General features: G+C 42.8%; 1 protein-coding gene across 1 annotated transcript in view; it reads right to left on the reverse strand.

Moving 5' to 3' along the window:
• Positions 1-12659: 12659 nt before the first annotated feature.
• LOC145391443 (uncharacterized) overlaps positions 12660-14847 on the reverse strand; it is a 238177-nt gene continuing 235989 nt past the window's right edge. Inside the window, exons 6-7 of the mRNA XM_080266056.1 lie at positions 13067-13150; positions 12660-12794 (exon numbers count right to left, since the gene is read on the reverse strand). Coding sequence (XP_080122182.1) covers positions 12660-12794; positions 13067-13150 — 219 coding nt within the window. The remainder of the gene's footprint in view (positions 12795-13066; positions 13151-14847) is intronic.

Raw genomic sequence — 14847 nt, forward strand, 5'->3', positions numbered from 1 at the left:
GAGCCCAATTTTTCATTCATCTACAATTTAATTCACATAGCCTAGTTGCAGAGAAAACAATATTAAGGTTCTACATTCTTTACATAACACTTCTTCGTGACTGTCATCATCATCATCATATGCCATTGCAAGTCCACTGCTGAACAAAGGCCTCCCGAAACCTCCACGAATTCCTTGACTAAGCCAATCTCTGCCACGTTTTCCTTGCAAACTTCTTTATTTCATCCTGTCTGACCTTTTTCTGTTACACCTTCAATCTCTTGGAGTCCAGTCAGTCAGTCAATCTCTAGGAGTCTCTTGCCCCCTCATTTATCCCTTATTCTTGCTACATGACTTGCCTACATCCATTTCTGTTCTTTTATAAATTTCTATAATGTCTTTGACTTTAGTTTGCTCTCTCACTCAAGTTGATCTTTTCGTATCTGTTGGAGTTAGTATTTGCATGGAAAGTTTTCCCGTCACTGCCCTCGCCGAGGGCTTGGCGGGCAGTCTGACTCAGGCGGTGCTAGACAGAGGACACTCCCTTGCCTGGACCTATTAGAATAAATCTCGAGCTGGCTCCCTGTGTCCATCTCCCTCCTGGTTCTCACCCCAACATGGCACAGTATGATCCAGGGGCAGCACTGCCTGTGCTCAAGCAGGTGAACCCAGAGTCAAAGGACTGGTTCTGCTGCATGGCACCAGGAGACCAAGTATGCAGCAACGTATATAATGTGCCACCACCCTAGCTACAACCTCCAGGAATGAGGACAGGCTACCAGCCGGTGTACCCAACCCTGCACTCGGAGGCACAGATCCAATGGTGAATGCCAGCACTACCTGCAGCTCCCAGTAAGGCTACTGTGGGAATGTAGCCATCCCAGTTCAAGGCATGCTACAGCGTGGTTGCAGGAGGGTTCCACCCTTGGCCGTGGGTTACGTGAGATTGCTGTGTGATCCTAAGTACAGCAATGTGTGAATGCATGGATGGTCAAGCATAGATTCAAGGCCACGTGCATGAAGGAGGCCATCAGCATGGTAAGCAGCGTGGTGGTGGGCCCCAGGTGCGCTGTGGGAGCATGGTCAGACTTCTTCACATACATGCAGGAGCCCAGTGATAGTGTGTGTTCATGTGTGGTAAAATGTAGAGCCAAGGTGGTAGACTGTGATTTTAAGTGCCCTTAGTGTTCCATAAATCTCAACGATTTCGTGCTATTGAAGAAGATTGTGATGGGGCTGTGCGACCTCAGTATGAAAACAGAAATGCTGTGGCAACTTCCAGTGTTGCAATCTGTGGAAGAAATTACAAATGCCTGTGAAGCATTCACACTGGAGGAGAAAATGGTGGGAGTGTGCAGCCATAGTGGTATGGCAGGTGCTTCAGTGAGTGACGAGGAGGAAACAGAAGTGTCTGGTGACACTCGGGCATGGCAGGTGGGAACAGGGCCACCCCATCCTCTGGCCTTTCCTCCACCAGCAAAGGGCTGCCAGAGGTACGGCAGCAGCAAGTGCAACGGGGAGCACCGGTGCCCTGCCATCAAGACCACCTGCTGCAGATACGGGAGGGTCGGCCACTTCCGCAAGTGTGAAGGTTGGCCGAGCAGCCCAGCCCCACCAAGGCCACCGTCAGTGTCACAATAGCCAGTGCTCAGCGTGCCTCAGGGTGGAAGTGAAGTGTGATGACCCACCCACAGCATATGAGGTGTTGGCAGTAGCTGATACGGGCACACAGTTATGCATAGCGGGGCGCCACCTCATGTGGGGCCTTGGGCTGACCCCGTAAAGTCTACAGAGACCTACCATGAGTATTAGTTACCTCACAGGTGGGAGCATGCGCACTGTGGGATGCAAGGAGTGCCGCTTCAACGTGGGCAGAAGGTCTGCTATAGCAAACCTGTACTTCACTAATGGGGTGCAGCGGCTGTATCTGTCACTGCAGATGTGTAAAGCACTGGGTGTGGTGCCACACAACTTCTCAAACGTGCCTGTGACTGTAGGGGCCATTGAATAGGTAGAAGCGCCCCAAATTGCCGTCCAACCTGATACTCCCCCATATGCCCTGATGGAACAAAATGTGAACCTGCTGGAAAAGTGGTTCCTGGAGCATTTCAGGTGCACGACATTCGCAGTGAACCACGCCCCCCTGCTGGAGATGAAAGGGCCAGCCCACCATATCCACCTCTGCCCCTGGTCAAAGCTCTATGCAGTGCACATGCCAGCTTCTGTCCCCCACCACTTCTACGACAAAGTCTGCAAGCAGTTGAAAGAGGACATAAGAAAGGGTATCACTGAGCCTGTACCAGGTGGAGAACCCACAGAGTGGTGTTCCCATATGGTGGTGGTCCCGATGAAGGACAGGAGGCCATGCAGAACAGTGGACTATCAGTGACTCAACAAGATTAGCCAGCAGGAGACCCACCACCCCAGTCCCCCATTCAACGGAATCACCAGCAGGCTGAAGCAAACTTTCAAAACAGTAGCGGATACTTATTTGGGGTACCACCAAATCCTCCTGTATGAGGAGTGCAAGAAGCTAACCACCTTCATCACCCTGTGGGGCTGCTTCCACTACCATCGCACACCCATGGGCCGCTGCGCAGGGCAGGACGTCTTTACCAAGTGCTTTGATGATGCAACAGCAGAGATCCCCAGGAAACTAAAATATGTCAACGACACGCTCCTGCATGACCGTAGCATAGGTGATGCTTTCTGGCACACATACCAGTCCCTGTGAACATGTGTGGAAAATGGGATCACAACACACCCAGTCAAAATTCCACTTCTGCAGGAGAAGCGTGACCTTCGCAGGTTATCAGCTCGACTGGGAGGAGTATCAGCCTTGCCAGGACTTGCTAAGCTGTATAACCAATTTTCAGATGCCACCACGCCCCTCCCTCACAGATCATGGTTCGGGCTGGTGAACCAGGTGGCGCCATTCCTCGCCGTTGCACCACTCATGGAGCTCTTCAGAGAATTATTGAAAAAACCGTCAGGGAAAGTGGTGTACTGGGACGGCCAACTCCAGTCCATTTTCGAGTCAACAAAGGAGGCTATAGGTAAGCATGTGGTATAGGGCCTCCAGTATTTCGACACAACACGGCCCAGCAGCGTTCACCGACTTCAGCAGGCTTGGCATCTGTTTTGTGGTCATGCAGCAGTATTGCCAGTGTGTGTCTCAAGAGGTCCCCCTGTGGTGCAAGGCCAGCTGGAAACTGGCCCTGTGTGGCAGCTGCCATCTAACAGTGGCCGAGAAGTGTGTGTAGCCAATAGACAGTGATCTGAGGCACTGTTCTTCTTCAGCTTCTTCTTCTCTTTTATTTAGCAGGAGAACATATTTTGAATACTCTAACATTTTAATGGATATTTTTGCTGATTTTTTTTTCTAGCAGATTATATTCCATTATAAATAATATAGCTAGGGTAAAAGACTGACCCTGAAAGATCACATATGACGGTCATGAGATGAAGTCTAACTTCACAATAAGGTATTGATATTTGAATTGTAGGTTATTATACCTGCGCAAGAGAGTATTTTATTTTACTCGACGTGTGTGTGTGTGTGTGTGTGTGTGTGTGTGTGTGTGTGTGTGTGTGTGTGTGTGTGTGTGTGTGTGTGTCAACAATCTAGTTGAAAGTTTTCATTAGATTTTACCCGTACTTGTTGGAAGGGCTGTGGGTAGCCAAAGTGATGATCTACTGTTTTTGAGAAAAACCCCCCTACCCCCAGGGGTAGGATTTTTTTTTCAAGAATACTCCCCCAGTATCCCTGCTTGTCATAAAAGGCAACTTAAAGGGTTGGCGGAGGGTTAGTGCCCCTCCTCGGAAAACAACTAACTAAAAAGACAAATAAGAAGCCTCGGACAAGGACTGACCAAAAGATGACGACCCAGGACAGGACAAAGGACTTGGTATTGGCAACATGGAATGTAAGAGGAGTGAATGATGAGGTGAAAGAGAGAGAGATTGTCCAGGTGCTTGAGGGTGCGAAAGTGGATGTATGTGGAATAACTGAAACAAAATGGAGAGGAGAAAGTGTGAGAGAATGGGAGTATGGATGGGGTATATATGCAGGAGTAGGTGAGAATGAGAGGGCAAAGGAAGGAGTATGTATAGTTGTGAGTAAAAGATGGAAGAAGAGCATAAGACAGTATGGATCACTTGGGTCAAGGATTGTGTGGGTAAGGTTGAAAGTTGGAATACAAATTTGGGCGATTGTGTGTGTGTATGTGCCAACACAAGATCGTGCTAGCAGAGTGAGGGAAGAGTTCTGTACAAATGTGGAAGTGTGCATGGAAAAGTTTGGAAGGAATGAGAAAGTGTTTTTGATAGGTGATATGAATGGTAAAGTAGGGAACGTGAAGGTGGATGGAATAGTTGGTGAGTGGGATGTGCCTGCTGAGATAGATGAGAATGGCAGTGCGTTAGTGGACATTTGTGCTGGGAGGGGGTTGGTGATAGCCAATACCCTCTTCAGGCATAAAATGATCCACAGGTATACATGGCGAGTGACGAGAAGGGTGGGTGGTGAACTGAATGAAAGGAAGGCAATGATTGATTATGTGTGTGTGGATGAAAGGATGTGAAGATGTGTAATGGATGAAAGAGCTTATAGAGGTTGGGTGAGTGGACTTTCTGACCACTACTTGGTGGTGGCCAGAATTATGATCCAAGTAAGATGGAGAAATAGAAGAAGGGAAAGGCGAGAGGAAGGAGTAGTTGCAAGGAGAGTGGAAAGGTTACAAGAGGATGAGAAAAAGGCAGAGTATAAGAGAGAAGTGGAGGAGCGATTGGGCAAATATGAATGGGAGCAGATGGGGGACGTGGAAGGTGTGTGCAGGATATTTAAAGAAGAAATATGTGCAGCATGTGATGTGGTGTGTGGAAGGAAGAGAAGACGGAGGGGGTGCAAGGAACAGCATGGTGGACTGAAGAGGTGAGACAGACTGTGGCACAAAAGAAGAAAGCATACAATGAATGGATGAGAAATAGGGGTGTGGAAGAAGTTGAGAGGCGGAAGAGAGAGTTATATGTAGAAAGAAAGAGAGAGGTGAAAAGATTAGTAAGAGAGAGTAAGAAGAGAGTGGATAAGGAATTAGGAAGGAACTTGAGTGTTAATTGGAGGGACTGTAAGAAAATGTTCTGGAAAGAGGCGAAGAGAGTAAGACATGGTGGAAGTGAGGTTAGCAGGGGAGTGAAAGATAAAAATGGTAGATTACTAGTGGAGAAGGGAGAAAAGGTGAGCAGATGGAGAGAACACTTTAAGGAATTGTTGAACATAAAGGATGGAAGTAATGCGAGTATAAGTGGCTGGGGAATGGCTGGGAGAAGGAGGGAGGTGAGAAGACAGGAAGAAATCAGTAGGATAGAAGTTGTGGAAGCAACGAAGAAAGTTAAATTGGGGAAAGCCCCAGGAATTGATGGAGTGTGTGGTGAAATGCTGAAGCATGGGGTAGAGATAGTAGTAGAATGGATGTGGAAGATGTGTAGATTGGCCTGGGAGGAAGGTAGAGTCCCGGAGGATTGGAAGTCAGGTATAATTATTCCCTTGTACAAAGGAAAAGGGGAAAAACAAGTTTGGTAATCATAGGGACATTTGTCTTCTTAGTATAATAGGAAAAGTGTATGGTAGGATACTTATTGACAGAGTTAGAGAAAGAACAGAGGAATTAGTTGGAGAAGAACAGGGAGGCTTTATGAAAGGAATAGGTTGTGTAGATCAGATATTCATTCTTAGATCTTTAGTGGAAAAGTTTCTAGTGAAGGGAAAGAAGTTGTATGCGGCTTTCATGGATTTGGAGAAAGCATATGACAGGGTGGATAGACAAGGATTGTGGAAAGTATTAAGAATATATGGAGTAGATGGGAAGTTGTTGAATGCTGTGAAGAGTATGTATGATGGTGCTAAGGCTGCAGTGCGTGTGGATGGTGAACTAAGTGAATTTTCTCTTTGAAGGTTGGGTTGAAACAGGGATGTGTCATGTCTCCATGGTTGTTCAATCTGTACATGGATGGGGTAATAAAAGAGGTACAAGGTAGGGTAGTGGATGTTGGAGTGGCCCTGGTGAGAGAGGATAGTGTTTGGAAACTCCCTGTACTGTTGTTTGCAGATGATACTGTGTTGTTGGGTGAAGACGAAGGGAAGCTGCAAGGCTTGGTGGATGAGTTTGGAAGAGTGTGTAAGAAACGGAATCTAAAGGTGAATGTAGGGAAGAGTAAAGTGATGGTCTTTGAAAGAGGTGAAGTCAGTGAATGTACAGCGAGGTTGGATGGTGAGGAATTGGAAAGTGTGAGTACGTTTAAGTACTTGGGTAGTGTGATGAATAAGGATGGAGGTTTGGAGGGTGAAGTGCTTGAAAGGGTACAGCAGGGAAGAAAGGTTGCTGGTTCTTTGAAAACAGTGATACGAAACAGGGAAGTGAGCATGGAAGTGAAAAAGTTACTACATGACAGTATTGTGATACCAACTCTAATGTATGGAAGTGAAGCTTGGACGTTGTTGGAAAGACACAAGTCAAGAGTGAGAGCAATGGAAATGAGTTGTTTAAGAGGAGCCTGTGGAGTCACATCGAGAGACAGGCTGACGAATGAGGATATAAAAGAGCGTTGTGGTGTGGATGTGAATGTGATAGGAAGCGTTATGAGGAACACACTGAGGTGGTTTGGCCATGTGGAGAGGATGGAGGGTGAAAGACTGACGAAGAGAGTGTATGTGAGTGAGGTGGAGGGGGGAAGAGGGAGGGGGAGGCCGAGGATGAGATGGAGGAATGGGGTGGAGAGGTATATGAGAGAGGGGGATGTGAGTTGGGAGCAAGGCAGTGAAATGGCGGGGGACAGGGTGACTTGGAGGCGTTTTGTTTGTGGCCACCCCGAACGGGATTGAGGCGTCTGGCAATTGATAGAGATAGAAAATCAAGTTAATATTTTCTAATCCAATTTACACCAGAATTATTGGTTAAGAGAAGATCGAAATAGGTCAATTTTAAGAATAATCAGTCAAAGGCAGTGGTGTACCTGAGGAGGGGCGGGGGGGCTGTTTGAAACTGCCCCCCGGACCCCCAAATGAGGGGGGGCCCAAAAAATTCCTAAAAATTTATAAGCTAATTTATATATATATATATATATATATATATATATATATATATATATATATATATATATATATATATATATATATATATATTTTTATATATATATATATATATATATATATATATATATATATATATATATATATATATATATATATGTATATATTTCTCATCCCAACAATCCCGGTTGAGATATTAGATAAGTTTTGAGAATGAAGGGGGCTAGGTTCTTTCCAGGGCTCCCCTCCAGGAGGGGGACCCCCGCAAAGAACCTAGCCCCCCTGGGTTCCCCCGCAAAGAACCTAGCCCCCCTGCGGGCCCCCGCAAAGAACCTAGCCCCCTGGGCCCCAAAATCTCTAGGTACGCCCCTGAGTCAAGGCCAAGTTAAACTTCAACCTATGTGTGTGTATGTGAACAAGATAGCTAAAACACTTTTGGCCTGATTTGGACCAAACGTGGTGGAAGAGTTGACCTCAACCATGGACCTGTACTATTAAAAAAAAAAAAAAAATTTGGTCAAAGGTAAGGGTCACATGGGGAGGTCAACTTAAACATTATTTTATCCAAACTAGACCAAACTGTGTTCAACACTTCAAGGTAAGGCATGGAGAAAGTATGTAGATTTTGAAAATAGTCAATTACATGTCAAGGTCACAGGGAAAGAATAAAGGTTATGGTCTCAGGAAATTGTCAACTATGAGTTTCTATCAGATTTAAGTTAAACTTTGGGAGAATTTACAGTAAAACATGGATGAAGGTATTCGATTTTGTCAGGAATCGGCGGTCAGAGTGAAAAGGCAGTCAAATGTTCAGCCTTTACAGCAAGGGTTCTTAACAGGAGGAGCGAGATAAATCTGTTAGGGGTGCGAGGATGCTGTACTCAAAAGTGGTTCAATCTTTTGGTAGCAGAGAATAGAGGCTGTATCAGTTATAACCTTTGTGATGGGTTGACCATTACAGTATATTTTATGTTCTGAAAGCTAATTTAAATAATAAAGTCAGGCTGTGTATGTGTATGTCTGCCTGTGTATATGTTCGTTTCTTTCACGAGAAAGATAATAGATACTTTTTTTTTTTTTTTTTTCATTAGGTCGAGTTAAATCCAGAGAGTGTCAGAAAAATACCAAACAAAAATTTTGGCAATGGCGTGTGACGCGACGGCGTGAAATTGTCGGAAATTGCAACACACGAAATTGTCTTCTGTGTTTATTAGTTTCTTTAATGAGAACGGTAATAAATATGGATCTAATTCTTTTTACATTAGGTCGAGCTAAGTCTAGGGAGTGCTCGAAATACGAGTATACCAAATTAAAATTTTGGCGATCGTGCGATGCGACAGAGCGAAATTGTCGGAAATCTTGGTAGGCGAAAAAAATGAAACTTTGAGTGGTGAACAGGTAAATGAAGACTATTTTACTCCTCCATCTCGAAAAATTCCCTTGCGCTGAATTAAGTTGTCTTTAAGATGCATGAAAAAGCAAATCCGATTATACAGATTAAGTGGGTTTAAAACGATGATATAATGGTGATAAAGTCAGGGTATTTGTCAGTTATGTATGCTACAGAAAAGAGTATTGTTCTGCAATTAGTTGAACGGTTACGAAATTCTTGCATAATATTCTACAAAGTTTGTTTGGCTACGAAGACCACATGAGTAGGTTTTGGAAGTTAGTTTTTTTTAAGAATGTCCCCAACCCAGAAACAAGTCTGGGTGGTGTGAGACAAATTGATCCCCGCCCTCCCTTGAATGGACATAAAGTTGAGAAGACCAATCTTTCTGGAAGGAAAAATATTAGGCTACTTCAGATTCTAAAAAAAATACTGAAATAATTTCATAAGTGTTTCACTGTTTAGTAACTTTTTGTTGTTGAGGCTAACTTACATTCTTGTTCTCTGCTAAGGGGAACGCAGTTCTGTAGTATGCAGGAATCACCTCGTATTGCATGGATTTAATTTATTCTTAAAATGTAAAATGCAAAATAGCATGCAGCATTGCATAAGCACTGAATGAAGTGTGTGTGTGTGTGTGTGTGTGTGTGTGTGTGTGTGTGTAAGGAGTAAGATGCTCAGAATACCTCCAGAATAAAAGGCCGCCAGGAAACCACTTGTAAATTTAGGTGATTTGCATTCAACCTCTGCGTCCAGCCTTGAGTCTCGGGGAAAGAGGCCGGAGCTGCAGTACAGAAGCTTAGTAAATTTTCTACTTTATTATGCCGATTGTGGGTTTCAAGTAAAACGTTGCAAGTGGCAGAGCCGGTAGTGTGTGAATTTACTAATTCTCCTCATTATGCGTAATTCCAGTTGCGGCGTACATTAAGTCAGTGCTGTGGTATGTCTGAAATTTGTGTTTCTGATTTCATAGCTAATTTTCAACAACATGTCATCACATAACATCATTCGTAGCCAGTAAAATTCCAGTGCAGGACATATGCCTCTCCCAAACGTTTCCGTAGGGTTTTGATGAGGAGGAAAAAAGCCAATAGTACCATTCCTGTGTGGATGATGACTCAGTTGCAGAGGAGTGCCTTGGAGTCTAAGTACTGCTAGTAGGCTGTTCTAGTACGGTTGCACCTATCAGGTCTGATCGTGCGAGGTCGGACCAATACACAGCCTGCTCACCACTGTATGGTAGCACTCCACGAACACGCTCATCACCCCCGAAGGATCACCGTCACCTTTTCTGTGTGTGTGTGTGTGTGTGTGTGTGTGTGTGTGTGTGTGTGTGTGTAAACAATTAAAACATGTTTAATCCGACTGAGAGCCAATCTAAGTGGAAGGGTTGAGGGATTATCAAAGAAATAACCTGCTGTTCTTTTCTTTGAACTAGGCCAAACCTCGGTTAACGGTTGAGGGTCGCAGAATAAAAAAGTGATTCAATTTTCAGAACAGTCAGTCAAAGGTCAAGGTTACAGAGCAAGGTCAAAGTTCGATCCATGTGTGTGTGTTTATTAGGAAAACGGTTTAGACAGTCTTGACCCTATCTGAACCGAAAATGTAGAATGGTTGTGGGTCAGGCAAGGAGTAAACCTACGAGCATTGTTTTTGAAAACAGTAAATCAGTATTGTCAAGATCACAAGGAAAGGTCAACCTAAGTAATTTTTATGCACTTTATATTGAACGTTGTGGAAACTTTGTGGATAACGCAAGAAAAAAAAAGTTCGATTTTCAGAACAATCAGGCAAAGACCAAGGTCACAAGAAAAGGTCAAACAGCTTTGATCATTATGAACCTAATTTGGTGGAAGGCCTAACAGTCAGACAATAACGAAGATATTCAGTTCTGACAGCAATCAGCCAAAGGTTAAGGTAACAGGAAAAGGTCAAATTTTGACCTGCAGTTCTGTGTGTAAATAAAGGATTTAAAACAAATTGGATCCAACTAGATCAAAGTTGGTATATGTAATGAAGATCATCCAAGAGGCTGATGTTTTTATTTAAGAAAAAATATGTCACACGCCAATGTCATATGACAATGTCAGCTTCCATAGTTTTTATCCGATAAAGTGGAAAGATTTAGGTTAAAACAAGGATAAAGAGATTAGATCTTACGACCACTCAGTCAAAGCTCTAGGTCGCAAGGAAAGGTCAAAGGTCAAGGTCGGAAAAGTAATCTAAACCATTTCTTATTTGATCTGAACAAAACTTGGTGGAAAGGTTGATGGTTAGGTAAGAATGAAGTAATTCGATTTTCGGAGTCATATGTCGAAGGTCGAGGTCGCAGGGAAAAGTAAAATATTCGGTCCTTAGACGAATTCACTGGCACGCGTTTTACACTCTCTCAGCCGTCCTGCTTGCTATTTTTGTACATAAAGTTCACGAGTTAATGCAAAATAGAAAGAATCAAAGGGTAGAAGCCTGGAATCAGCTTTTGTTTGCAGTAAAATTTATAATGTGAAAGCCCAAAGCAAGATCCACTGATTTTAGTATCCCAAGACACAGAACACGTAAAAATGTTGAGGTCGTAGAAGAAGCGAAATGCAGACTGGGGAAGAAAGGTCCAGAACTGACAAGCTGCATATATGAAGGCCTAAGAATATCAGTTTTTCTTGCATTAGAGAGCTGAACAACAGTGATGAGAGGCCTTTGCTAGAAAGGTGCTGCCTGCCAGCCGCAATGAGGCCAGGAAGCACACAGAGAGTTTAGAAAATTCTTGAACATAGGAATGGCAAGAGTGGAGGGAGTGAAATGCAACATAACAGCGAAGAGAGAGAGAGAGAGAGAGAGAGAGGAGTTGAAGGGAGTCGGTACGGTAGGAGCTGAACAGAGTAAACAGTCTTTACCTCCACCCAGTTTAGAAGAGCTGTGTCTGGTGATTTCCTCCACATACAGAAATACTGCGCTGCTCGGAGACTGATAAAACCCCAAAATAAAGGTTAGCAATTGTGATGGAGTAGAAAAAAATACGAAGCTTACTTAGCACATTCAGTGTCTGAAAACCGAAATTTCCTGGGATATAATGTGATCTTTCAATGATAGATTCTGAAAGAGACAGGCCTTGTAAATACTGAGAGAGAATGAAGAACTGAGTTTTGTATTGTTGGAAATTATGGGAAATTCTTGTGGAGTACTTGGATGGAGGAAAGATATAGGAACTGATTTCCTATTGAACTGAAAATAATACTATATATATATATATATATATATATATATATATATATATATATATATATATATATATATATATATATATATATATATGCATGTGTGGTAGGTGGGGGCGCTCACCATCCACTCACTTGATGTAGTGCTGCTCTCGGGTTTCTGCCCTTTCCTCTCCTCCATCCTTCTTTCCATCCATCCTCTTCTGTCTTTCTTTCCTTCATTCTTTCCTCTTCCTTCTGCCTGTGGGTTACTCTACACTGAGTGACAAGCGAAATAGTTTCCTGTACACCGGGAAACCATTTACTACGCTGAGTGGTGACCAAATAATCAAATTTTGGCTCCTGGTGGTTTAGTGGGTAATAAACGTTGCTCTAATCGGATTGAGCCGGTGAAGGTTTATACCGAAGGGGTGATTATGGTTTATTGCTCACGTAATGCCACTCAGGGATGAATGAGGCTGATCACTGTCATCTTAAATGCCAGGACCAACTTTCCTAGCCCCGGGCTCCTACGCTTCTCATGGGGCAACGTAGGATTAGATGATGGATATATATATATGTATATATATATATATACAGTATATATATATATATATATATATATATATATATATATATATATATATATATATATAATGTCTGTAGAGAGAGAGAGAGAGTTACCCAAGCCACAATATTAAAAAGGAAGTCAGAAGCTAGAACTGCATAAGTATCATCCAGTGTCTGTTGAGGCAACTTCAGTGTTGAACGTTGTGAGAAGTAGGTAGAATGGTGAAATATGGGGTTGCCAGTGTATGAGTGGACACGGTAAGATTTGCAGTTCCGACGATAACATATGAGTAGGAAGGAAAAGAGCTGTTGAAGGGGCAGATTCTTGTGGAACACCACAAGTAATAGCTTTAGGGGAAGAACAGTAGCCGCCAACAAGATCAGCTGTAGAAAGACCAAAAAGAATATGAGATGAAGGCAACGATGGAAGAATAGAAACGTGTCAGACTCTGAAAGCCTTTAAAATATTATGTGCAGTGGCAAAGGTTTCACTGAAGTTCCTAAAGAAAGATAACCAAGAATCAGAAGGGCATGTGTGAACATTGCCATTGGAGCCTCGTGGCGGAACTGTTGCTGACTGTAAACAAGCCAATGGGGAAAATAACGTACTTCATTGGCCCACATTCCCGTTGATTATGGAGGCTCCCCAGCATCCCGTTCTTACCGGAATATTTTTGCTTATGACACGTAATTTTCTCCTGTATGGGAACTTATGCAAACTATGTCAGTAGTACAAAACATAGGAATCATAAAGAATGAAGGTGTAATATGGAAAATAAATGACTACGAAAGAGACGTTAGGAAAGCTTCTACGTGCATAGAGCATGATATACAATTTTGTGTACGCACCTGCTCTCCCGGGACGTGAAGTGAGAGTCCTGTGTAACCCTGGTGGACAGCATTCCCGTACGGCGACACCCACTCCGACCCCACCTGTCGACGCCAAAGAACAGAGGAGGATTATGTTTGGTGTTTTAGCTCCAGCATCACTTAATTCATTGTCAGGCTTGTTTTTCACTGGGGGGGGGGTCACAAAACAAGTCACCTCCATATTGCCCTCTCCTCACCATTAGACTGCCCTCCCTCCAGCTCAAACCACCCTCATTCAGTAATTACTTTTGTATGTGAAAGTCATTCAAGTTATGCGCTGTAACGTTCACTGACTCGATCTTATCCATCAACCACTCATTAAATGGTTCATGCCAGTCGCAGGGTGCTTGTCCCTCATGTTTTAGGTAGGAGATATCACATTCGGAGCAATATTTGCTCGGAACATATATATATATATATATATATATATATATATATATATATATATATATATATATATATATATATATATATATATATACAACAGTACTCTCCCAATTTAAAATTGCTAGAAATCAGGCAAAAGCTGTATTAAATCTATCTAAATCAAACTTTCTTCAAAAGCAAGTATCAAAACTACCTAACAACCCTAATGACAACAGAATATTCTGGTCAACTCTTAACTCTTTCAATAATAACTTTAACAAGTCATCTTCCATTCCCCCACTAAAATCTTCAGATGGCAATATTACAAATGACCCACGTGGGAAAGCAGATATCTTTGCTAGTACCTTTGCCAGAGATTCTACCATAGATGATACCAGCCAGAATGTCTCAGTACTGGAACTTGATTCTCCCGAAACTGCCCCACTTAAAATACAGACAAGATACGTAAAATCCATCCTAGACAATTTACCTACCAACAAAGCTCCAGGCCCAGATGGAATTCCGCCAATTGTTTTGAAAAAGTGTTCCCCTGAACTTGCCTCTGTCCTGGCTAAATTATTCAGACTATGCATACGTACTTCTTTATTCCCAAATTCATGGAAAGAAGCTAATATCCACCCAGTTCCGAAGAAAGGGAGTTCGTCTGACCCCTCCAATTACAGACCAATAGCTGTCACATCTTCTCTTGGTAAGGTATTTGAAACTTTAATTAATAAGCATATTGTTAAACATCTTGAATCCAACAACTTAATTAGTGATAGACAATACGGTTTTCGCCACGAAAGATCCACCATTGACATACTCAATCTCTTAACTCATACCATCCATCAATCAATTGATCTTTTTGGAGAAACTCATGCAGTAGCTCTTGATATCTCTAAAGCTTTCGACAGAGTATGGCACCGTTCCCTGCTGTCCAAACTCCCTTGCTATGGACTAACATCTTTTGTTCCTTTGACTTCTTCTTATCTTAGTGACAGGAAAAAAAGAGTAAAAGTAGATGATGTATATTCGAATTTCCACTCAATTAACGCCGGCGTGCCGCAGGGATCAGTTCTGGCGCCAACCCTATTTCTGGTTCATATTAATGATCTCTTATCTGTCACTCACAATCCCATTCACTCATATGCAGATGACTCAACACTACATAGTTCATTCACACTCAGACATCCATTTACAAAGTCTAATATCTCTACCTCTCAACTCAGTACAGCCATCTCCATAAATCAAGATCTATCTACAATCAGTGAATGGGGACAAAACAACCTTGTCTCTTTTAATGCTAGTAAAATTAAATATATACAGTTTCCTAATAGACAGATATTGAAAGTGCTACTAATATTCCCATCTCCAAAGGTATTGAAATTCTTGGT

Source organism: Coenobita brevimanus, chromosome 18 (assembly GCF_032717465.1).
Source record: "Coenobita brevimanus isolate Jiangsu-jjx chromosome 18, ASM3271746v2, whole genome shotgun sequence".
NCBI lineage: Eukaryota > Metazoa > Arthropoda > Malacostraca > Decapoda > Coenobitidae > Coenobita > Coenobita brevimanus.